This window comes from Eptesicus fuscus, chromosome 9 (assembly GCF_027574615.1).
Source record: "Eptesicus fuscus isolate TK198812 chromosome 9, DD_ASM_mEF_20220401, whole genome shotgun sequence".
Lineage (NCBI taxonomy): Eukaryota > Metazoa > Chordata > Mammalia > Chiroptera > Vespertilionidae > Eptesicus > Eptesicus fuscus.
Genome location: NC_072481.1, coordinates 1,759,424 through 1,782,981, shown reverse-complemented (window position 1 = coordinate 1,782,981; position 23,558 = coordinate 1,759,424). Strand labels below are relative to the sequence as shown.

Here is a 23,558-nt window from a genome sequence, read left to right as displayed (position 1 = left end):
GGCGAGGAGCCACACACATCCCCCTGCCCCAGGAATCCCCACATAGATAGGATTTCACCTGTCAGTGACAATGAACATGCATGCACAAAGCTCAACCGAGGCACACACAGAGCCAGGGAAACACGGGCAGACACACACCTCACACATACACACGTACACACACACACTCCCTGAAAAAGCAATGGGAAAAAATATCCTCAGGTAACGAAAATAACAAAACCAAAGGCAAATGCCCAACACCTCCCCCGCCCCCCCGCCAGGCCTTCTTTCTCCATTTCACAACAGCTCTGTGAGGTGAGATGCTCAGACCCCCTTTCTCCCCCCAACTTTAGGGGCTGGCTCTAGGCTCTGAGCAAGGAGCAGACCGAGAAAGATCGAGGGGCTGTGGGCGCGCTTGGTAAACTCCCCAACACCACACAAAAGCCCTGCAGCTGAAGACGCCCCTCGCTCAGAATCTCAGCGGTTAGCCGGATAAGCAAGCAGTTTCTAGGGGAGCACAATCAGAGGCCGGGATCCGAAATCGTTTGAAAGAATAAGTGGGAACATTTCCCTCATTCACCATGTGGCCTCCATTCCCCCACGGCCCTGAGCCACGAGAGCGCCTTCTGAACGCGTATGAGCTCCGAGAAGAGGGCCTCCAGCAGGAAACGGGGGCCCTGGTTGCTCTGAGCGTGGACTTTGTACGGGAACCGGCTGCTCCAGGAGGGAGGGAGCCGAGACTCCGAGGGCACCTGGGGTTGGGGGACGCCGGGCCTCCTGCAGCACAGGGTCGGGGTGAGGAGGGTGGCGAGGGGCTCACCACAAGGCCGTTCCCTCGTGATGTCCCGGGAACAGGCTTTGGAGGCCGCGTGTTAGGTCACGTGCTTCCTACTGGGGTCGCGTCCACCTCAGTGTAAGCCCTTGACCCATAGAGTGCTGGTCAGTTCCCCTCACAAGGTCCCCTCCACTTACACGTGGCTGCTCTGAACCTCCATGTGTTCCCTGGGCACTCAGGGGGCTGCAGGAGGACCTGACAGGACAGGTAGAGGGACCCCCCCCCGCCCCCCCCTCCCGTCATCCTTCAACTTTCCCACAGGCTGACAGCGCCTTCCTTCACTTCTAGGCCAGTCCCAGGCCTGCAGCTGCTTTTCTGTGGTGGCGCCTCGATGGTCTTCCCATGCGTCACACACACGCCCTCTCTCTCTCTCTCTCTCTCTCTCTCTCTCTCCCCCCCGCCTCTCTCACACCATAATACCATGTACCCCAGGCCCACATCTATACACACATTCTCACACTCACACTTATGCATGCTCTCACATACTTACACCCATACACTCACAAACACACTCACATACATGCGCATGTACTCTCACACAGTCACATACACAACTCACTTTCACATCCACATGCACACGCTCACACATCCATATGCACTCACATACCCATACACACTCCCACACACTCTCATACCCATATGCACATTCTCTCACACTTACACACACATATGCACTCTCACTCACACTCATACACATGCTCTCTCACACACTCACACGCCCACGCGCACTCTCACGTCCATAACCACACTCACAGGTGCCAAGGCGCAGATGCCGTGCAGACGAGCCCCTCCCCCCGGAACCAGCAGCACCGCCAGGTCAGGGGCTCGCCCGCCCTGCAACATCCCTGCAGGTGTTTCTGCCCGAAGAGGACTTGGCAAGGGGAGGCCTCCTTTCTCGCTGCACGGCGTGTGCACAGAATTGCCTCCTCTGGAGCGGGGCTGACCTCACATAAATCAGGCGGCTCCAGCCTAGCGGGCACAGGGGCCAGTTCTGAATCCAGAGAAGCACAGCCACAGCGTGTCCAGCCTGGGGAGGAAGCAAGAACCATCTTCCTGCCATGAACACTCACTGACTGCCTGAACCCGCACCGCGAGTGTCTGGGGCCAGGCGCTCCGCCGCTGCCGCCTCCCACGGGGTCCCGGACAACAGCCCACCGGCTGGGGCCTTGGGAACAGTGCCGCTGGCCGCTTCCCAGCCATCAACCCCTTTCCAAAAGCCAGGCTCCCTCCAGCGCGGCAGGCGCCTCTGGAATGTTCCAGGTGGCCGCTCAGAGGCAGAGCGGGGCAGGCGCTGTCAGAGCTGACACTCTACACACCATCTGCCTGTGCCTGCCTGCCCGCCTGGTGGGGGTTCCACACCCATGTCCACGGGAAGGAGCCTCGGGAGGGGTGGGGTCGCTGACTGGAGCCACCCACACAGGGACTAAGACCCCATTTCCCTCCAACGGGTCAGAGGGGATAAGGACACGTTTGCAGCTTTGAGTTTGGGAAGTTAACAATTTTAAGTCAGGCCCGGCCTGTGTGGCGCAGTGGTTGGGCATCGCCGCATGCACCAAGAGGTCCCAGGTTCAATTCCCGGTCAGGGCAGATGTCCGGATTTGGGGCTTGATCCCCAGTAGGGGGCGTGCAGGAGGCAGCCGATCAATGTTTTTCTCTCTCATGGATGTTTCTATCTCTCTCTCCCTTCTTCCTCTCTCTCTAAAAACCAGTAAAAACATACTTTTAAAAATGTAAGTCAGGTCCACCTGAAAGGAGAAATCAGTGATGCACAGCTGTGAGCAGCACCTGACCCAGCCCCAGCCATAGTCTCACTATCACCCGGGGTCTCCCGGGGCAAACTCCGGGCCTGAGAACGAGGCCGTCCCACGGAAACGCCCTCGGAAGATGTTTTGGGTGGAGGTGGGATGGTGCAGCGATCGGATCAGCTGAAGGTCTGAAATTCGGCGTCATCAGCTCCCAGGACGCCAGGAAGGAGGGGCTTTCACAGGGAGTTGACGCCTCCCCTCGGAAATCCAACCTCAGGTTGGCTGAGGGCGGACTCAGTTTTCGGAATGATCCTGCCCACCCTGGGGCTGTAGGTTCTCCATCAGTTGAGAAGCTATGGTGACACTTTGGACCCCAAAGTAGACGCCACATAAAATACAACAGTCTGAGTTCTCTGAGACCCTTTCCTTCAGTACCTCCTCCCCGCTCCTCCTGCCTCCGCGCAGGCCCCACTGGGCCGGCCAATGGCACTCACTGTTCTTCCCTCCAAAATGCCTCCGCGGCGCGTCCAGATGAAACGGATGGATATGTCCGGCAGGACGGCGAGGAGGCGGGCCTTCAAGGGGCAGGCGTGTGTCCACACTCCAGCGCCAGCTCTCTGCCTGTGTAAGCCTCGTGGGGTCCTCATGTCCTCGCCTGCAGCGTGGAGGTGTGAGCGCCACGTCTCCTCAAGTCATCCTGGAGATTAAATAAACTGATGTGAGTGTCTCATCTAGTAAGTGCCACAGAAGCAGAGAGAGAGACAGCAATGTGAGAGCAAAGCCTCAATCAGCTGCCGCCCTGACCCAGAATCAAATGAACCCGACCGCCCTAGCCGGTTTGGCTCAGTGGATAGAGTGTCGGCCTGCGGACTAAAAGGTCCCGGGTTTGATTCCAGTCAAGGGCACATGCCCAGGTTGCGGGCTTGATCCCCAGTAGGAGCTGTGCAGGAGGCAGTCAATCAATGATTTCCTCTCACCATTGATGTTTCTCTCTCTCTCCCTTCTTCTCTGAAATATATATATATAAATATATATATATATATTTTTTCTTTTTTTTTAAATGATGCCTGACCAACACCTGCCAGCGCCACCTCCCCTGGGTCCTAGCGGGAGAGGTGACTCCCTCCCTCTGTCACCTCCTGTGGAGCCTGGTCTGGCCTCCCTGAGTAGGTCTGATGCCCGGTGGGTCCGCGGCCCGTGCTGTGACTCCTCCCATTTACGTTTGTTCCTGGGATGATTCCACCGACGCTGGTTTCTCCCCGTCACTGGACAACAGCACTGACAGGCCGGCCCGGAGTCCGGCTGGGGCTCACTGCCGCCATCACTGGGCCAGCTGGAGCCAGCACGTGGGGAGCTCAGCACGCGTGCTGAGTGAGTGAATGAGTAAACCTGGGAGAACAGAGCCAGCTGCTCCCATGTCCTGAAGGGAAAGTCCCGAATGGTAAGAAAGTGAAAGTGGCCCTGACCAGTTTGGCTCAGTGGATAGAGCGTCGGCCTGCGGACTCAAGGGTCCCAGGTTCGATTCCGGTCAAGGGCATGTACCTTGGTTGCGGGCACATCCCCAGTAGGAGGTGTGCAGGAGGCAGCTGATCCATGTTTCTCTCTCATCGATGTTTCTACCTCTCTATCCCTCTCCCTTCCTCTCTGTAAAAAAGCAATAAAATATATTTTTAAAAAGTGAAAATGGGCAGATTTCATTGTGTGTGTGTGTGTGTGTGTGTGTGTGTGTGTGTGTGTGTGGTGGGGAGGGGGAATCTGGTAATGCCCCAAGGACACAAACTTAAAGCTGAGTTGAGGTCTGAGGAATGGATTCCCCAGCAAAATGGGGGCGGGAGAGAAGGATCCCCAGGCAGAGAGAGCAGTGCATGCAGGGGCAGGGGCTCTGTGGCCGAGCGGGGCAGAGGGCACAGAGTGCAGAGAGGGAGGGAGAGGGCAGTGGGGCCAGATGCGTCAGGAACTCATGGAGCGCCTGCTGCATGCCAGGCACCGCGCTGGGCCTTCAGGTCATGTTGCAACCACTGGCCTTGACCCTGGAGGCAGTGGGGAGGACTAAGGAGTGTCAGCAGGGGTCAGGCCACCACCGGCAAGGGACCAGCCGCCTCCAGGGGCACTGGATCAGGAGGGGGGCAGGGGGGAGGGGGAGAAAGCAGGGACTTTGCGGTCCAGTCAGCAGGGGAGGCTGCTGATTGGACGCGCCCACTGACACTTCAGACCTGGTAGCGGATGCTCTTTTCTCTCAGGCTCACTCACGCACTCAGTCAACATGTTTGCTGAGCTCCCGTGTGCCCTGTACGAGCTGGGGAGACGGTGGGGGGGGGAGAGAGAGGGGGTGGGAGAGAGAGAGAGAGAGAGGAGGAAGGAGAGAGGGAGGAAGGGAGAGAGGCCCGCAAATTTGAGTGTCAGGCCTGAGCAGCTGGAAATACACTCAGGTTCCTGGGATGGGAGGGGGAGCGGGGAGCAGAGGGTCCCTGTGGGCAGAGTCAGGAGGCTGAGCTCCGGGGGCCCCGCCAGGCACACTGCGGCACAACCGGGCACTGCCATAAACAACGGAGCGCCAGGCACACTGCGGCACAACCGGGCACTGCCATAAACAACGGAGCGCACAGCTGCCCGCTGGCCGCCGCGCTGGTTCTGAGAACTCCGAGCTCTGGAGGGCCCCAAAGGGAAGCCACTGCGCCCAGCGGCAAGGCCAGTGCGAACGGCGGGTGGCATTTAACACGGTGTCGCTTTGTTTTTTCTTAGCAGTCCACTGGCTTCTTTTTTTTTTATTATTGATTTTTTACAGAGAGGAAGGGAGAGGGAGAGAGTTAGAAACATCGATGAGAGAGAAACATCGACCAGCTGCCTCCTGCACACCCCCTACTGGGGATGTACCCGCAACCAAGGTACATGCCCTTGACCGGAATCGAACCTGGGACCCTTCAGTCCGCAGGCCGACGCTCTATCCACTGAGCCAAACCGGTTTCGGCTCCACTGGCTTCTTATCCGATGGGTTTCCTGCCGGCCACAGCCGTCTTCTCCCCCCGGGTCTGCGTGGGAAACAGCACGGAGAAGCAAGGCCCGGGAGGGAGAGGGTGCGACTGCCAGGGCGGTGACTGCGTCCATGTGCGTGTGTGCATGCACAATGTGTGTGCATGTGTGGGGATACACATGTGTCATGCCTGTGTGTGTGCATGCGGGGGGAGGGGTGTATACACGTGCCATGCCTGTGTGTGCGAGCATGTATGTGCGTACATGTATGTGCGTGCGGGGTGTATACACGTGTCATGCCTGTGTGTGCATGCATGTGTGCACACGAAGACTGCACGTGCCCTCACTCACTGCCAAGAGCGACCCCACGTGCCGTCTAATTGCAGGTTCTCTGCCGGGGGAAGAGCTGGCGGGTCCTCAGGTGCCCTCACTTGCTCTGCACTGAAGTGGCCTCAGCTGTCTCCGCCGGCTCTGAGGGAGTCATGCCACGCGAGCAGCGAACATTAAAGCTTCGACGGAGGACATGACAGGAGGAAATGAGGCGCCTCGCCTCCCATTGAAACAATGCGCAGAGGGACCCTCCAGCAGCGCCCGAGGCCGGGGCACGACACAGTCCATGTTCCAACCTTCACAGCTTTACCGGAAAGCTGATGCTTCTGACAAAACGGCCTGATTCAAACGTTCTCACCTGCAAGAGAAGACAGCCGCAAGGGCAGCCAGCTCTTCTGCTTGCAAAGCACGGCTGGTTCCCGGAGCAGCCGCCGCCTGCGCTCAGTCAGGGCAGGGGGTCCTGCAGCCGGGACGGGCTCTGGCGCCCGCTGTGTCCCTTTCGGAGGCACGTCCCAGAGCCCAGGGGCTGGAGCTGGGGCCTGGGTGTGTGCGGGCAAGGCTGGAGGCTCCTTTGTAAAATGTCAGCGCTGAGAAGCACCGTCCCTGGGCTGACAGGAGCCAGCACATCGCCAGGGGCTGTGGAAAGGGGGCCCTGAGGGACAGGAGGGGTGAGGAGAGGGCCGTGGGGCGAAGGGGTTAGGTCCCCTCCTGTAAAACATAATGAGCGGAGCCTCTTTAAAAATGGAAAAACTGCCTTGCACGTCTTGTGCCTCAAACCTTTGGGATGTTAAAACGGAGCAAAATAACCTTTGGACAGGGCTTAAGCCCGCGTCCCAGAGAACTGTGTGCAAAGATGACGACAAAACAGATATGATGACCAAGGGGCTGGTGGCTCCAGGGCTGAGATTTAAAGCATTGTCTAGAATTAGCGTCACCCCGCCAGCATGGCTCAGTGGTTGAGCATCGACCTATGAACCAGGAGGTCATGGTTCGATTTCTGGTCAGGGCACATGCCGGATTGTGGGCTTCATCCCCAGTGTGGGGCGTGCAGGGGGGCAGCCAGTCAATGATTCTCTCTCATCACTGATGTTTCTCTCTCTCTCTTCCTGTCTGAAATCAATAAAATTGTATTTATTTTAAAAACACATTAGCATCACCGTGTCAGCTGATCTGCGCCTGCAGAAACGCCTCCCTCCGATAGATGCTTGTCTCCCTTCCCTTCTCACAAGTGAGAGCCCCCGCCTTTGTCACCGAGCGGCCACTCAATCCGTGTCTCCCAAATGCCATTCCTTGATCTCATATAAATGCTGGTCCTCTTCCGCTTTGAAAGGTCTTTTATTTTTTTAATATATTCTTATTGATTTCAGAGAGGAAGGGGGAGGGAGAGGGAGAGAGAGCAACGTCAAGGAGAATGGATAGGCTGCCTCCTGCACGCCCCCTACTGAGGATGGAGCCTGCAACCCCGGGGTCAAACCGGAATCTCAGTGGCCCCTGGTTCACAGGTCCCCCTCCGCCCCTGAGCGCACGGGAGGGGAAGGTCGTTTACTTTCGGTCCACACCGGGCGGGGTGATGGCCAGGAAGGGCCGCTGCCGTCCTTTTCCCCGGAGGCTACGCCGAGGGCGGGCCTAAGGCGGGGCTCACTCCCGCCACCACACGGGGGTCCTGGGCCGGGTCCCGCCAACACCCCGCTCGGCCCCCCAGGACCTCGCCTGCCTGCGGGAGGCCATCGCGCCCACCTCCGCCTCCTCCAGACACGGGCCCGGGGCCGCAAGGGGTGCCCCCCACAAGCATGGCCGCGCCCCTCTTAAACGCGGCGGCGCAGGGGCGAAAGCGGAAGTGACGTCACAAACACGGCCGCCGCCGCCCGCTCCGCGGAGCGCCAATTTTGCGGGGTCACGTGCCTGCGGGCCCCGGGCTGTGATTGGCCAGTCCTCTGGTGACGTCGGACGTCCCCGCGCGCGGAGGGCTGGAGCGTGGCCGCGGCGCCGGGGAGCGTTAGGCGGGAGCGAGGGGCTTGGCGGCGGCGCCTGTCTCACTCATGAGGAGCCGGAAGGTGAGGCCGAGCCGGGCGAACCGGGGCCCGAGGCGGGGGCCTGGGGAGCTGAGGAGGGACGCCTCGGGCCGAGGGGCGACCTCTGCTTGGGCCCGGGCCTCCGTGAGCTCGCGGGCCACGCACCCTGTGGGGCGGGGGGGGCTCCCAGACCACTCACCCCGCAGGGGGTCTCCCAGTCCACTCACCCCGGGGGGGGGGCTCCCAGACCACTCACCCCGGGGGGGGCTCTCAGACCACTCACCCCGGAGGGGGGCTCCCAGACCACTCACCCCGGAGGGGGGCTCCCAGACCACTCACCCCGGGGGGGGCTCCCAGACCACTCACCCCGCACAGGGGCTCCCAGGCCACTCACCCCGGAGGGGGGCTCCCAGGCCACACCTCCGGAAAGGGGTTCGCACGCCACGCCTCCGGGAAGGGGACTTGCGGGCTCCATCCCAGAATGGGGACGAGGGCTCCCTCCCCGGAATGGTCTGGACCCCAGGCGTTTCCGGTGCTGCCAGGCCAGGGGTTCCTGTTTTTCTGTTGCCATGACTCAAGCCTGGGTGACCTGCAGCTTGGCCCCAATGATCCCATGTGAAACGTGGGGTGGCGTGGAATCCACCCCGAGAGGGGAGGATGGACAATGCCAGTCCCTGGCACGTGGTGACCGGTGCGGTGTGTGAACTGAGGCGAGGGACTGGGACACAAGCCACCCCTGACCCCGGGGACCCGACTGGGGGGCCTCCAGCGGAGGGGGCGCTGCACCTGGGCTCTCCGGGTTTGCTCAGGAGCGGATCCCAACTCCTCCCCCCCCCCCCCCCCCCCAGCGGCTTCGACCCTGAGGCCCCCCTGCAGACGGCATGTGGGTGGGTCCCGTGGGCATGGCGGTGGTCTCCAGGCCGCCCTGTCTGCTCCTGGTTAAGCTGAGCATCACGTTCACGTGTAATGTTAGTGGGGTACTTGGATGCACACGCCTATGCCATTTCACTTTGCTCTCCTTCTGTGGCCTCTGTTTTGTTCCGTTCCTTATTTAAATGGGTTAAAGTGAATGTTTTTTATTAAAAAATGTTTTTATTGATGTCAGAGAGGAAGGGAGAGAGGGGGAGAGAGATAGAAACATCAATGATGAGAGAGAATCATAGATCAGCTGCCTCTTGCACACCCCGTCCCCACTGGGGATGGAGCCCACAAACCCCCATGTGCCCTGACAGGAATGGAAGCGTGACGTCCTGGTTCGTAGGTTCACACGAAACCGCGGAGCCCCACCAGCCGGGCAAAGTGAACATTTTTTAATATAACTAATGATTTTCCCCTGGTTTAAGAAATTTCTTTTCCAGTGGTCTCTGTAGGTTTCATAAGTACTTTGTAACAGCGGAATCCACTTGGGATTTGTACCAGCTTCATTCCAAACATACAGAAGTGTTAGTCCTGTATAGCCCCATTCCTTTACCCGCTCTCATGGTGTGTTGTTATGAATATCACATTTCTTGTTACAAACGCAGTAGCACGATGTCATGCCTGCTTTTCTGTTTGTAGCCATTTTCTTAGCCCAGTACAGCCTTGCTCCCACTCACCTCCTTTACGCTGTTATTGCAAACTAGTGACCCGGTGCATGAAATTCATGTACATTAAAAAGGAATTAATTAGAGGAAATATTTTAATATTGCTATTTGCCCTTTCTCTAGAAGTGTCAGAGATGAAAGAAAATTAGTAAAATGTATATGAAAATTTTCCTCCTGTCAGAGTCTGGGGCACACCACGGGAACCAGGGTCAAGTCCCCGCCCACCCACGTGCTCCTCAAAATCATGGGAAACCTAGACCTGGCCGGCCCCACCCCCATTGGGCTAGATGTAGGCCCGGCCAGCCCCACTCCCATCAAGCCCTGCCGGGCAGGGGGCGCGGCCTGAGGTACCCTGCCCCAGCCCAGCGCCACGCAGCCTCAGGTCCCTGCTGATGGCTCATTAAGGCTTGTTACGGGAACTCAGCCTCCACTGTGGGTGCAGCCATTTTGTGTTATGGGATCCCCACCTCCGCTGTGGGCGCAGCCATCTTGTTACAGTGGACGGTCCATTTGCATATTCCCGCTTTATTAGATAGGCTAGCACGTTTCTGTGTATGTTGTGTGCGTGTTATTGTGTGTGATTGCTTTTTAAATTGGGTCAGAGAAGGGCTGGTATTCGCTTAGGACACAGGTACGGTTACTGCCTTGTTTTCCCTTGATTTGGATTGCCATCCGGATCGCTTCCTCCCAGCCGGAAGGGCTTGGTGTAGTGTTTCCTGTGCGGTGGGGGTGCTGGCAGCAGGTTCTCTCGGTGCTTTTATCCGAAAGTGTCTATTTTGCCTTCATTTTTGAAGAATAGCTTTGCTGGATTATAGGCCTCTTGGTTGACGGTGTTTTTTTCTCTGAGAACTTTGAATACATTTGAATGTACCCACTGTGCTGTGGCCTCCCAGGTTCCTGCTGATACGTCAGCAGCTTGTTCCCTTGTAAGCCAGGAGTCATTTCCTCTTGCTGCTTTCAAGATCCCTCCTTGTCTCTGACGCTCACCTTTTTCACAGGGACGTGTGTGTGGCTCTCTTTACACTTACCCGACATAGAACTCCGTTCTTGGAGACTCCTGATGTGTAGGTGGTGGTCTTCAGTCCTGTGCGGCATTTCCAACCATCCTTTCTTTGACTAGCTTCCTGCCCCTCTCTGTCCTTTCTGGGACTCCCATTACACGTATGTTGTATGCCCAGTGTTTCTCTAAGATGCTTCATTCTTTTTTCTCTCAGGGTTGCCTATCTATCAAGTCTATCGTCAAGTTTGCTTATTCTGTTCTGCCAATTCATACCCACTGTTGAGCCTCTCTAGTGAATGTTTTATTTTAGTCATACTTTTCAACCACAGAACTTCCATTTGGTTCATTTTTATAATTTCTATCTTTTTATTGATATTTTGTATTTGATGCAACGTTACATCAAATCTTTCTTTACTTTTTAAATCATGGTTTCTCTTATCTCTTTTTCACATGTTTATAATGGCTACTTTGAGTCTCTCTCTCTGATAAATGCAAGATCTGATCACTCTCACAGGCAGTGTTGTCTGCTTTTATTCCAGGGCCTGGATCTGCTTTCTTGTTTCCTTGCATGCTTCATAATTTTTTGTTGAAACTGGATATTTTAGATACCATATTGTAGCTCTTCTGGGTACTGATCTCCCAGCTTGCGGCTGTTAGTGTGCTGTTGGTTCAGTGACTCGGTGGGTGGTTCTATTAGAGTCTGTCCGACCCCCCCCCCCACCCCCAGAGCAGCACTGGGATACCTACAGTCACCCCAGGAGGCCTGCTTCTAGGACTGCCTTCCTCTCCGACCACTCCCAGCTGGTAAACTGCTGATTGCTCCGTTGTTTTCAGCTGTGACCTGGGGCATACATGCTCCACAGACTCACATTCTGGCTTCTCTGAGGGAATGGTTTCTAAGCGACTGTCTGATGTTTGTTCGGGCCCCAGGGGCTCTTCCAGCTGCTGCTCCCACCCCCCTGCGAGGAGCTGCTCCAGGACCCCAGCTGCCCGTGCCCTGGGAGCCCCGAGGCTGCGCTGCCCACTGCGCGCACTGCAGTCAGCTCCTCTGGGAAGAGATGAGCTCTGCTTGGGTGCTGCCTGCCCAGGGCTCTGTTAGCCGGATGGACAGGCCTGGGCGGAGCTGAGGGCTCAGGGAGGGGCGTGGCGGCAGCCGGGAGCCCTCAGGAGCCTGGGCGGGATGGATGAGAGGCCCCTGGAACAGTTTCTAAACTACCTTCTTCCTTCTGGAGCTCTTCTCCTCTGAGTGAGTGTGTGGCCTTTCATCTGTCCCCTGTGGGCTCCAGGGCGTGCGGTGAGGACAGCTTTCAAGCCTGCCGCCCAGTGTCCCCGGGTCGCTCCCTTCTCTGTGTCCCTCACGCCCATCACTCCTAAGTGCCCGGGCCAGAGAAGGCTCCACAGGAAGAGCTGCTGCCCCAGGGAAGCCAGCGGCTGGGGACAGGTGTGCGGCAGTCAGGGCGGCTGAGGGCACTGACAGGAACTCCCTGTACCGAGGCCTAAACCCGCTCCTGAGTACAATTCTTCCAACTTTTCATTTTAATTAACTTCTCCTTGTTATTAGAAGGCGTCTTTAGCATTCAGAGTACAATGGAGGCGGACCCGTTTCTTATTGTCGAGGGGTTCAGGGTCCGGGGGTGGGGGTGGGGGTGGGGGGCTTGTTCATGTTACCTTTCACCCAGAACTGGCACCACATGCAAGGTGGAGAACCTTCTGAGGAGGGCTGTGCGCTGCTGCTTCGGAACAGTTACCTCCTAAACGGAGGTTCCTAGAGACGTGTTAGGGACACATCACCCCAAGTTTCCAAGATGGTGGGAAGAGGAGGTCTTGTATCTTAAACCCAGAATCGTTTGGATTCACACACTGAGGCCACCAGTGTCCTTCCATAGCGATGGAAAGTGGGGGGACCGTGCCCAGTGTCCTTCCATAGCGATGGAAAGTGGGGGGACTGTGCCCAGTGTCCTTCCGTAGCGATGGAAAGTGGGGGGACCGTGCCCAGTGTCCTTCCGTAGCGATGGAAAGTGGGGGGATCGTGCCCAGTGTCCTTCCATAGCGATGGAAAGTGGGGGGACCGTGCCCAGTGTCCTTCCATAGCAATGGAAAGTGGGGGGACCGTGCCCAGTGTCCTTCCATAGCGATGGAAAGTGGGGGGACCGTGCCCAGTGTCCTTCCGTAGCGATGGAAAGTGGGGGGACCGTGCCCAGTGTCGTCCTGGTTAGGAAGCCCCCTCCGCGCCCACATTTCCGGGCACAGCCTCTGACAGCCTTGCCTCCTCCAGCTCACAGGGGCAGTGCGGTCTTCGGAGCGTCTGCGAGCCCGGAGTTGCTCAGCCAGGTTGACCTCTGCCCAGGAAGTCAGGACCGCCACGTCTGGCAGGACAGTATGTCAGGTGAGCCTCTGCCAGGGAGACACGGGGTCCGGGCTCGGGTGTCTGCGTCTACACAGCGTGCGTTCTGAGGTGTGCTGATTGGGAACCGGAGCAGGAGGTTGGGTCCAGGGAGTGTCTGGCCGTCAGCGGGCCTGTGTCAGGCCCTGTCGCCTTTGATGCAGCCTTTTTTTTTTTTTTTTTTTAATCCTCACCAAGGAGCGAGGACTTTTTTCCCGTTGGTTTCAGAGAGGGGGCGGGGGAAGAAACAAACACCGATGTGAGACACATTGGCCTGTTGCCTCCTGCACACACCCAGTGGGGAGGGAAGCGGGGATCGGACCTGCAACCCAGGTACTTGCTCTTGACCAGGAATCGAACTGGCGACTCTCCGGTACGTAGGCCGAGGCTCTAACCACTGAGCACGCCGGCCAGGGCTCAGTGCAGCCTTTTGAGTGATGGTGGCATAGTGCCCTCCTGTCCCCCCCTAAGGCTTCGAGAGAAAGGCAGAGTGGCTGGGGAGAGGACCCGCTGTGTCTGCGTGTCCGCGTTCCGTTCAGTGTGGCGGCCGTGGCTGGGACTCAGTGTGGTGGCAGCACCCGCAGTCTCGCTGCCCCGTGCGGCTCGTGGAAGCCGGGCTGAAGCCACATGAGAGCCTGCAGAGCACCTCCCCGTCCCTGCCCTCAGCTGCTCGCCCTCCAGCAGACATGAACGGAAAGTGGCTTCTCTTGCTGCAAGTCTGCGGTCTGTCAGGACGGGCTTCTGAACTTGCTCAGAAGTGGGCAGCCTAGAGCACACGGCGTGTGGGGACGGGTTAGGGTTCTAGGTTCTTCCCGGCTGTCCCTTGGGTGGCAGCAGTGACCTGGGCCGTACCCAGCCGTAGAAGTGGGACTTCAGCACGTCCAGGTTGGGGTGTGAGGCAGGGGCCTCGGGGTTGGGACTGTTTTGTTTGCCGTCCGCTTCATAATCCTAGACAGGCCTGCTTTCCCGGCATTTTTCTTCCTCCACAGACTTCCTCACACAAAGCCACGGACAGGCGAACTTCCAAGAAGTTCAAGTGTGACAGAGGTCAACTTGTGAAGTCAGAATTACAGAAACTGGTCCCTAAGAACGAGGGTGCTGCCCTGCCCCGCGCGCCGCCGGAGCCCCCCGGTGGAAATGAGCCCCTGGCGCTGGAGGAGGACGGCCCGTCTCCCCCGGGAGAGGAAGCCGGCATCTCTGCTCCACGGGGGACCGCAGGCCTTCCCTTCGGTCACGGCCGCGTCGTGAGTGATGCGTGCTCAGCAAGGACTGTCGACGGCCTGCCCCGCGCCCTCCCCGGAGGGGAGTCGGACAGCAGCTCGGCCGCGGGGGGCTCCGTGCTGCAGATGGACGGCAGCGCCCTTTTGGATGACGACAGCAACCAGCCCATGCCCGTGAGCCGGTTCTTCGGGAACGTGGAGCTCATGCAGGTGAGTGGGGCGCCGTCTCCCCTCTCGGGGGCTCCAGGGGTGCGTGTGAGGACTGCCTCAGCCCAATAGCAGGTGCACCGTCACCTTTCAACCCAGGAGATGGTGGGCAGTTCCTCCCTGGGCACGCCCACCTGTCCCCTCCACCGTGATCCTGGCTGCTGGGCGGTGTCCCCGCAGGGCCTGCGCCCCTGGGCTGGTTTCCCGCCTTTCCTCCATGTGGACTTAGTGGTCCCACTGTCTGCGGGGGGGGCTGCGCTGAGGCAGAGGGTGGGTGACTGACGAGGGCGTGTTCTCCCCCCCAAGGACCTCCCACCAGCGTCTTCGTCCTGTCCCTCCGTGAGCAGACGGGAGTTCAGGAAGATGCACTTCAGAGCCAAAGATGACGACGACGAGGAGGACGCAGAAATGTAGGAATAAAGTGCACGGTGACTGCCTTGCCTGTTCAGTGCGCCCACAGGTGACAGCTTAGGTTACGGGACTTAGGAAAGGGACCCTCGGGAGGATGTGTCCTTAAGCACACTCCCTGGGGGGCTCCGCTGGGAGCCGAGCCGTCCTTGCGGGGGGAAGCTGCTGCTGCTTGCATGAGGCGTCTGGTCCCCGCCTGGACAGATGTGAGGTGGTTGGAGGCAGCCGCGGGCCGGGGTAACGGAGAGGTTTGTGAAGGAGACGCCCGGAGTGTTAGCCCTTCACGGGCTGACTCGGGCGGTTCCGAGAACTCGTCTCTGTGAGGCTGAGGTTGACCTTGGACGTTCTGCAAGAGGCACGTGGGAAAATAAAATATATTTTGAAAATATTTTAAAGAAGTCTGTGTCCCTGAAACTACTCCTTTCTGAAGTGTTTGGGACAGCGAGTCCTGCCCTGCCTGGCCCCGAAGGCCGGGTCAGCCTCTTCACCCAGTCAGCTGCCCAGCCACCGGCTGCGGCCAGGCCTGCAGTGCGGCCCAGAGGCCAGGCGGCGGCCTGAGGGCTCCTCCTGGGGGAGGGCTGGGGCCTGAGGCAGGTGAGCAACACATTCCTCACCTGTGGTGGGGAGCTGCCATCTTGTGGTTTATAAGATCTTCATCCTGGGCTCCCACTCACAGCTCTGCAACCCCTGGAGTTCCCTAACTGCTTGAGTGTTGTCAGTTAACCAGGTGGCTTTGGGACCCTATGGGTGGGGTGGGGGCTCCGGGGAGGGCCACGCAGCGAGGGCTGTGCTATCCGAGCTGGCCTCCATGGTGTAGCGTGTTACCAGGCACAGCTGCCCCCCAAGGCTACACCTAGTCACCTGGCCACAAGGAGCATCTTCAGATGCATTCTTGCCAGCGGAAGGAAACGCTCTAAGACTGTTCTTTGCAAAGTGATGTACAGGCACTCATGGAGCCCGCTGCGGTAGGGACGCAGCCCTGTGTGTCCAGCAGCCGGGCGGGCGGCAGGGTCACTCATGCTGTGTCGCAGGAGAGGCCATCCGAACACCTCTCCTAAGACCGCCCGCCGCCAAGGAGGCTGCTCACACCGACACGCAGGAAACCGCACTTCTATGGCTGGAAATGGAACCGCCACCCCCAAAACCCAACCTTCCCTCCATGCACAGGCCGGGAGGGGACGCAGGCGCCCTGTCCGCACTGCCTGACGGACAGGGGAGCTCCGGTGAGATGCGATTGCCCCTCCCCCACAGGCCTGGCTCAGCCCACGGTGCTCCGAGGCGTATTCCAGTGAGGAGAGGGGGACGATTTGGGTCAGGTTTTTGAAAATCACTGACCCCTTTTTTTATCCTCATTTCTATCATTGTCAGTGAGTGCCAACGTTTTGACATGTCTATTTGTGAAAAACCTTTATTGCTTTTCCTGGTTCTACAAGTGTGAAAATTCAAATGTTACAAAAGGTAAAAAACTAAATTTTAAAAATTCTGAAATAAATGCTCATTTTAAAACTTCAAATTTAGTTGTTCCTCGGTCCCCGCGGGAGACTGGTCCCTGGAACCCCCACCCCAACACCAAACATCTGAAGATGCTCAGGCCCTGACGTAAACGTGGAAGACGGCCCTCCACTTCCGAGGATTCCAGTCGCGGCGCCTTCTCAACACGGCTTAGGACATTAGTCCTTTGTAACCGTTGCGCCCACTGTCCCCAGGGTTACAGCTGTGCACAGACGAGCTGCCTCACACCAGCACGTGTGTGACACACTCATGGCCTCAGCATAGGCCACTCACTGGTGCATTTAATGGGCAGCTCCCGTGTCGTCACAAACACCTGCGCTGCTGCACAGCGTGGCCTCGGTATGCGTGGCAGGTTGAACTGTGAGATCGGCGACACCTGACCGCTTGGCCTACAAGCCAGCGACCTCCTGGGCTGAGCGCGGTGCCACGATCACCACGCCCCCCCACAGGCGTGGGAGGCCGCTTCCGGCTGTAATGGCACAGCAGCGAGCACCCTTATGCTCCTTGTGGGGTGTGAGCATTTCACCCCGAAAAGGTCACGATCAGAGGACGGAGCTTCGGTCTGGGGAATGGAGACCCGGCAGAGCTGTCCCTCAGGCAAGGGTGGCAGCTTTGGCCATGACGCCGTTCAGCGTGGCAACTGTGCCACACGAGCAAGCAGGGTGGGTAAAGTTCGAGAACTCCGGTCCCTGACCCGCCGACAAGGCACCAGGCCCCGGTGTCTGCAGCTCACAGGCGCAGGAAACGCGTGCTGAAACGTGCAGAGACCAGAAATCTGCAGGGAGACTCTAAACTTTGTTTTTTTCAGAAGCTGTCACGGTGGCAAAAAATAGCACCTGTTAAAATTCCGCACGCACCGGGCGCTGCCCGCGTCCCGGGCGCTTGCGCACAGCCCGCCTCCTGGTGGGCGTGGCCCGGGGCCTGTAGATCCGGCGCGGGTCGCAGCTGAGCCGGTGGGTGGTCTTCTTGTGGCAGGCGATGTGCACCAACTTGAGGTTCTCGCGGGTGAAGAGCAGGCTGTAGAAGTACTCCCAGTCCACCCGCCTGCCGGCCTGCTCGCCGACCGCCTCCGCCAGCGCGGGGATCACCGAGCGCTTCTTCTCGATTCTGCAAGGGAGGGGAGGGCGGTCGTGCCTGCTGGCGCCCCCGAGGCACGGCCTCTTCCAGCTCAGGCAGCTCAAACGGAGTTCGCAGGAGAAGGTAATGGGAAGTGCAGATTTCAGAGGAAACACTCGGCCGCCTCCAGGAGCTGGGCGGCAGCACTCGGGGACGTCCCTTCACTGACTGGACCCTGAGCCGCACTGAGCGTGGCCACAGCTGCGGGTCAGCTGCCTGGCAAGGCCTGATGATGGCAACTTGGCTTGTGTCACTGGGTGGTGCCTGTTTTTGTAAACACTGGAGAGCCCCCTCACCCGCGGACTCACATGTGGTCCAGGTTCCATGTGCTGAAGAGGACCCGGCTCTCCCGGCTCCCGTAGGGGTTGATGGAGTGTCTGGACGCACAGTCGGCCATGTCGAAAGGACCCTGCGCCGAGAGAACAAGGTGACCGCCGCGGAGTGAGCATCCCCTCTGGGCTGGGTCAGGAGGCGCCACCTCCGTCCCCGCCCAGCTCTGCAAAGCCCAGGTGTCATCGGCACCTGAGGCCGGCCACACCCGACACCCCACAGAGGGGAAGGCCAGGACGGTGGTGGGACGGAGCCCCCCCCCGGCCTCCCGAGGGGCGGCACCTGGGGAAGCAGTGCCCCGGGCAGCCCTCAGGGGATGGGGAGGCTCCGGCCGATGCCCCCCGCCAGGGACTCGGGCTTGCCCAGTGCCCGCCCGGGATGTTCCAGTGGCCACAGACATGACATCCCTGCGCGCTGTCACCGAGGAAGCTGCCCAGGGGGACAAAAGCTTCCCGGAGGCTCCTGATGTCCCTCCTCGCCCCAGCCCCCCAAAGGAACGGGGTGCTCCCAAATGCTGGCGAGAGCTCGGCTTGGCAGCTGTGACCCCCCCCCCCCCCCCCGTCAGTGGGAGGCCCCGACCGGCAGGAGCGCCCCCAGAACTTGTCAGAAACGCAGGTGCTCAGGCCCGTGCCCCCGGAGCAGACCCTCGGGGTGGGCCAGCGGCCTTTCAGCAGCTCGGGGTGCGAGGCCTGCTGGCCGAGGCCCAGGGCGTTGTCCCGCCACCTCCCTGGGAGGGCAGCTCAGCTCCCGCTCACCTGGCAGGAGAACCAGCCTTCGGGCGTGCAGAGCCGGCCGCCGGCCTTGGCGCTCCTGTCGAAGTAGCTGCCGTTGTACTGCGCGGCCCTGAGCTTCTGGGCCATGGCGTCCACGGCCCGCGCGTACTCCTCCCGAGCCTGCGCGCCCACCACGGACGCGTGCGAGCTCACCTGGGGGGCGGCAAGGACACGGCTGGGGCCCCGGCCCTCGGAGCTCAGACGGGCCCTCGTGTCCGACCGGGAAGTCTCCGCAGACGGAGCTTACGTCACAGGCGGGCGGACACAACTCGGGCTCCGGACACCCTGCCCACCCCCTGGTCTCGCACTGGCCGCTGCTGCCGGGGGAGGCTGAGGGGAAGAGGGCCGACCAGGAGCTACCATCGTGCTGCGGCCCTGCCTGCCCGCCACCCCGCACGCGCAAGCACAGGTGGAGACTGGCCCGGGTGCTCCAGGCTGTGCCCAGCACCAGCGCCTTCCTGAGCTGCCCCCGTTAAAGGCACCAGGCCCTGCGGGGCTGGGTCCAGTGCTGCCCCAGGAGCTCCGGGAAGCCCGGCGCAGCCCACGTGCTCGGCCTCACCTCCCACCGCGGAGCCCCACGTGCCCGCCCTCCGCGCAGGGCCCACCTCTCTCAGGTAGGTCCGGATCCTGCTCGCACAGCTGAACCTCAGGTAGGCCGACTTGTTCCTGAACCGGGACTCTAGACCTGCAGGGGGAGCCAGGCAAGGGCCTACATCCATGCCGTCCTGGGCGGGAGCGGGGCCGGGAGGCGGGGGGGTCCGGGCTTCGTCTGAGAAGTGTTCTGCCGGGCTTGAATGGGGAGTCTCTGTGCACGAGGGGGATCTCAGCGGCCACCCCGGGGCCCCTGCCTGGAGCCACCTTCTCAGGACGGCTAGCATCTTGGGGCTGCTCAACAGGCTAGTCCATAGGTGGGAGCCACCCAGGTGTCTGGCCACGGGCGGGTGAACGGATCAAGAACACGCGGTCCCCACACCGTGGAATAGGCTTCACGCCACTACTGCCACGAGGGACCTGGTAGACGGAGGCTCAGTGAAAGCAGCCAATCGCAGAGGCCAATAGTCTGACTCCACCTCTGTGAGGTCCCTGGAGGCGTCAGACCCACAGAGACTGGAAGGAAAGGGTGGGTGCCAGGGGCTGGGGGAGCGGATGACGGTTAGCGTTGAATGGGGACAGAGGTGCAGTGTGGGAAGATGGCAAGTTCTGGAGCTGATGATGGTGAGGGCTGCACAGCAATGGGAATGTATGTAATGACCCTGAGCTGTGCACTTAACAATGGCTAGGATGGTGAGCTGTGTGTCATATGTACCCCACCACCGTCCTGGGCTGCCTGAGACCAGCCCCCGTGAGCAGGAAAGCTGCAAGCCCCTAGTTTGGGGAGTCCCTCGTCTGAGAGCCCCTAGTTTGGGGAGCCCCTTGTTTGGGGAACTGAAGTAGAACCCGGCCTCTCCCAGGGTGTCCGGCTCTGGGGAACCCTCCGACGCCCAGCTCCCAGGCACCTTCGAACCAGGGCGGGTCCTCGGCCCTGGTCTCGGCCGCGATGTTCTCGCTGACCGTGTGCAGGAGGTCGGCCAGCAGCTTCTGCCGCAGCGGCGCCTGCTCGTCAGACAGCAGCTGCCGGGCGGCCTGGATGACCCCCACGTGCGGCCTGTGGAACACGCTGAGGAAGCGACTGATGTCACTCACGTCTGCCACCAGGAGGGGGACAAACAGAAAAGCCATCAGTCCTTGGGCACCGCCTTGGGAAGGCACAGCGCTGACCGCCTCCCACGTGATGTTTTCGAGTCAGGACTCCATTCTCCTCACGGCAGAGTAACATTCCCGTTTGAACCAATGCACACGGGCTGCTTCCGCCTTCACCGAGACGCAGTAAGCTGCTGAGCACATGTGGGTATAGCCCAGGGGTTCCCAGCCTTCCTCTGGCCACGCCCCCTAAGCATCTCTAACATCCTGAGCGCCCCCCACCCCGTGACATAGAATTCTTATTATTCAAAAAGTGGGCTCCTATTCACGTGGAGGAAGCTGAAAAGGCCATGAACTTGGTCAAAACAAGCTTCTAAAGAACATGGCATCCATGAAAGAGAAAAATAAAAGAATGAAAGGGCTGTTGAAGTCCTGAGGAAGAAATCACTAAGAACTTTGAAAAAAATAATAATAATATGAAGCGATATGAAAAAATAGCAAATAAAGTTTCAGAACATAATAGAGAACTGAAACTTGTAAGTATGTCACAACACATATTTATATACTATCAGGTGCCTAGAACCGTAAGAAATGCAAAAAATGCACTGTTAACTCATTCTGGACCCCCCTGAGGGGTGTGTGCCCACGTGGGAACCCCTGGTATAACCCTTGGTGTGGCCACGAGCTTTCACTTCGCTTGGGTTCGCACCTGGGGGAGCACTGCCAGGTCACCTGGTGAGCGACTCAAGGTTTCAGGAACCACCAGCGCCCACGGGCAGAGCGTGAGGGCCCACTCCCTCCCCCTCCTCCCCGTCCCTGCCATCTAGAGCTGAGGGGCAGTCTCCCCGGGGGTGGGGGGGGGCGGGGCTGGCACGTCCCCGATGGCTAATGACCAAGCACCTTTCACCCGCTGGTGGACTAGTCGCACATCCTGCTGGGAGGAATGCGACCAGACCCTTTCCCCCAGCACCCAGGGCCCGCCAGCCTCCCGCACGCTCCCAGGCCCGCCACTCACAGCCCTGCCAGGCCTGGCCCTCGGAGAGCAGCACGAGCTCCGCGTTGTCGGGGACGCTCCAGAAGTAATCGGCAGTCAGCTCCACGCCATCCTCCCAGAGGCACAGGCGGGCGCCGGGCATGGGCACCTGGAGGAGCGGAGCGGAGAGGGCAGGACGCTCGCTCAGGGCCGCAGGCAGGCCCCCCTCCGCGCAGCAGCACGAGCTCTCCCCAGCCGCCTCGCAAGGAACAAGAGTCACGCTCAGCACACCGCCTGCACCACAGGGGCGCACCCCTGAGACGGGCACACGTGTCTAAAGAATCAGCGTGTGCACCTCCTGCAGGTCGTTCTAAGGCAGTGGTCCCCGCTGTGCGGGAGGCACGACACGGACCCTTTCCAGCTGCTGCTCAGAGCACTTACAATCCAAACCCGTTTCCAAACGTGACGCGTGACTGCTGCCCCTGAGCCAGCAAATGCACCCCCATCCGCGAGGGGCCAGGACCACGGGCCAGGCGGGCGCCGTTTCCCGGGCACCGACTGATTCGGAGGACATCTCGCTGAAATGACGCCTGGCCTCTGTCCGGGATGTGACCGGCACCAGGCCGTTCCCTTGCGGAGGTTGGCGCTCTGTTGCTCCACACTGGTCGGTTTTATGAATTTTTAGGGCACCTCCTGTGTCACCCCACCTCACATGTGTACACACCCCAGCGCTGGCCTAGGCCCAGCCCTGGAAACAGTGAGAGCAAGACAACAGCTGCATGAGCCACATTCGTGCTGCAGCGCCTGGAGGGGCCCGGAGCCCAACCCCTTCATTCCACACGGGGAGCCTGAGTCCCAGGGCGGCCAGTGGCTGTCCTAACCCGCGGCGAATTAGCAGGTGTGCACTGGAAACAGGGTCCCCGAATCTCAAGCCACAGCCAGGACCCTCAGGGTCAGAGGGAAGATGCCCCACCCCCTCCACAAGCCTGCACCCTGCACCCTGAGGAGCTGGAGGAAGACGTACCTCTTCGGGGCCTCAAGGGACCAATGGCAGGAAATGGCTTTTCCCTGGACCCTCCCCCGTCTCCCTCCCCGCTCCCACACCCAGAACGCCGCACCTCTGAGTCCCCCAAATTCCTCCCACGCGGGTCAGTACCTGAGCAGGGCAGAGGCTTCTAACGCTGTGTGCCGAGACGCGGCACCTCTGCGCCCAGGGAGAAGTCTGAGGACCCCCCAAGTCTGAGAACCCCTAGAAATCTGCGGACTCCAATTCCACCCACTCTGCAGCACCCCCTGCGCCCTTCCAGGCTCTGCCACCCGGCTCCTGCCCTGAAGTGAAGGCGTCAGCACAGAATTACAGGGTTTTGTCGTGGACCCCGAGACTGTGCCGCCCCCGGGGGTCCAGCGAGGTCCTGCTCGGGTCCCCGCCTCCCGGGGCATCTGTCAGGACTTGGGGACACACTGGGCTCCGCCGGTACGGATGGTGACAGACGACGGGCCAAACAGTCCCATCCCACCCAGAGCCTCCGGGCAAGCTCGCGAGGCCGCCCTCGCCCGCCCCGCCGCACCTGGGAGTGGAGGATCCCGACCCCCGGCCCCGCCGCACCTGGAAGTGGAGGCACCCCTTCCGCAGCACCTCCTGGCAGCTCCTCCCCGCAATCCCAAACTTCTGCTGGCTGTGCAAGGCCCGCAGCTTGAACGTCTTGGGCTTCCGGAACCCAGACATCTTCAGGGCCTCCGGCCCCGCGGGCAGCACCTGCTTGGCCCACTGCTCAGGGAGTCCCCACCCGGCGGGCCGGCTCCCGATGGACCCCGCGGAGAGGAAGAAGGCCGCGCGCCAGCCCCCTGAACTACACTTCCCAGAAGGCCCGGGGAAAAGGCGGTCCTGTCCTGGTGCGCATGCGCCATTCCCCGAAAACTCCGTTACCCAGAAGGCCTGGGAAAGCGTGCGCATGTGCGACGCCGCGGGCAGGGTCGCGCAGGCGCGGAGGCCGGGCGGGCCGGGCCCGGTCTGGTTGTCATGAGAGCGGCGGCCGCGGCCCCGGCGCTGGGCGCCGCCGCTGCGAGTCGGGACGGCGGAGGCGGCGCTACCTGAGCCCCGCCGAAGGCGCGGAGGTCTTGTGGACGCCGAGGTCCGGCGGCCCTCCATCCTAACAGGTGGGCGCTCGGTTCCTGGCGTTTCGCGTCGGATTCCGCATCCTGGTGTCCCGACCTGCCCGTGCGGGGCGCCGGGCGATGGTGACTCGCTGCCCCGCGCAGGTTCCGTTCGCGTCCTGGTCCGTCCTTAGTCACTTTGGGGCCCCTCGCTTCCACATCCCGTCAGATCACCTGACCGAGAACCACCTGGCTGTGGAACACAAGTTTCCTAGGGAAGCGGAGACAAGCTTTCTCCGCGGGTCTGGAGCGGAGCGATCGGAAGTGGCTAAGTGTGTCCATTTGCTGTAGAGATGCCAGTGCCCTGGCGCGCACGGAAAGGCTTCAGGAAAGGGACCTGGAGTCCCT

The 23,558-nt window shown here is 60.2% G+C and overlaps 3 protein-coding genes and 1 long non-coding RNA gene across 6 annotated transcripts in view; 2 read left to right on the top strand and 2 right to left on the bottom strand.

The window, feature by feature from the left end:
- Positions 1 to 2,318: 2,318 nt before the first annotated feature.
- Positions 2,319 to 7,654, bottom strand: LOC129150397 (uncharacterized). 2 transcript variants are annotated; one of them, XR_008557146.1, is made up of 3 exons: positions 7,406 to 7,654; positions 5,881 to 6,217; positions 2,319 to 3,256 (listed from the first exon to the last, which is right to left on the bottom strand). It is a non-coding gene; the product is annotated as an uncharacterized LOC129150397 (long non-coding RNA). The 2 variants fall into 2 exon arrangements; XR_008557147.1 differs by having other exon boundaries at positions 5,961 to 6,217.
- A 145-nt stretch (positions 7,655 to 7,799) lies between these two features.
- C9H1orf174 (chromosome 9 C1orf174 homolog) lies at positions 7,800 to 15,060 on the top strand. The gene is made up of 4 exons (XM_008151840.3): positions 7,800 to 7,913; positions 12,730 to 12,840; positions 13,827 to 14,267; positions 14,571 to 15,060. Exons 1-4 carry the CDS (start codon positions 7,899 to 7,901, stop codon positions 14,676 to 14,678), a joined length of 675 nt encoding a protein of 224 aa, XP_008150062.1. The 5' UTR covers positions 7,800 to 7,898; the 3' UTR covers positions 14,679 to 15,060.
- A 1,002-nt stretch (positions 15,061 to 16,062) lies between these two features.
- Positions 16,063 to 23,205, bottom strand: DFFB (DNA fragmentation factor subunit beta). The gene is made up of 7 exons (XM_054720668.1): positions 22,663 to 23,205; positions 21,099 to 21,225; positions 19,900 to 20,088; positions 19,009 to 19,088; positions 18,386 to 18,556; positions 17,609 to 17,709; positions 16,063 to 17,291 (listed from the first exon to the last, which is right to left on the bottom strand). The coding sequence occupies exons 1-7, from the start codon at positions 23,203 to 23,205 to the stop codon at positions 17,024 to 17,026; spliced, it is 1,479 nt and encodes a 492-aa protein (XP_054576643.1). The 3' UTR covers positions 16,063 to 17,023.
- The window catches only part of CEP104 (centrosomal protein 104), a 21,904-nt gene continuing 21,404 nt past the window's right edge, over positions 23,059 to 23,558 (top strand). For both annotated transcript variants that reach the window (XM_054721637.1, XM_054721636.1), the window contains exon 1: positions 23,059 to 23,213. The gene's annotated coding sequence lies outside the window, so the exon portion shown is untranslated. The remainder of the gene's footprint in view (positions 23,214 to 23,558) is intronic.

What these genes read in the sequence shown, in the direction of transcription:
- C9H1orf174 (XM_008151840.3), top strand. An exon ending in CTGGCAGGACAGTATGTCAG is followed by an intron (nt 12,841 to 13,826) that starts GTGAGCCTCTGC and finishes CTTCCTCCACAG; the next exon opens with ACTTCCTCACACAAAGCCAC. An exon ending in GGAACGTGGAGCTCATGCAG is followed by an intron (nt 14,268 to 14,570) that starts GTGAGTGGGGCG and finishes CTCCCCCCCAAG; the next exon opens with GACCTCCCACCAGCGTCTTC.
- DFFB (XM_054720668.1), bottom strand. Translation starts at nt 23,205, where the DNA reads ATGGAGGGCCGCCGGACCTCGGCGTCCACAAGACCTCCGCGCCTTCGG. An exon ending in GGGCCAGGCCTGGCAGGGCT is followed by an intron (nt 20,089 to 21,098) that starts GTGAGTGGCGGG and finishes TCCTGGTGGCAG; the next exon opens with ACGTGAGTGACATCAGTCGC. An exon ending in TCCGGACCTACCTGAGAGAG is followed by an intron (nt 18,557 to 19,008) that starts GTGGGCCCTGCG and finishes GCCGCCCCCCAG; the next exon opens with GTGAGCTCGCACGCGTCCGT.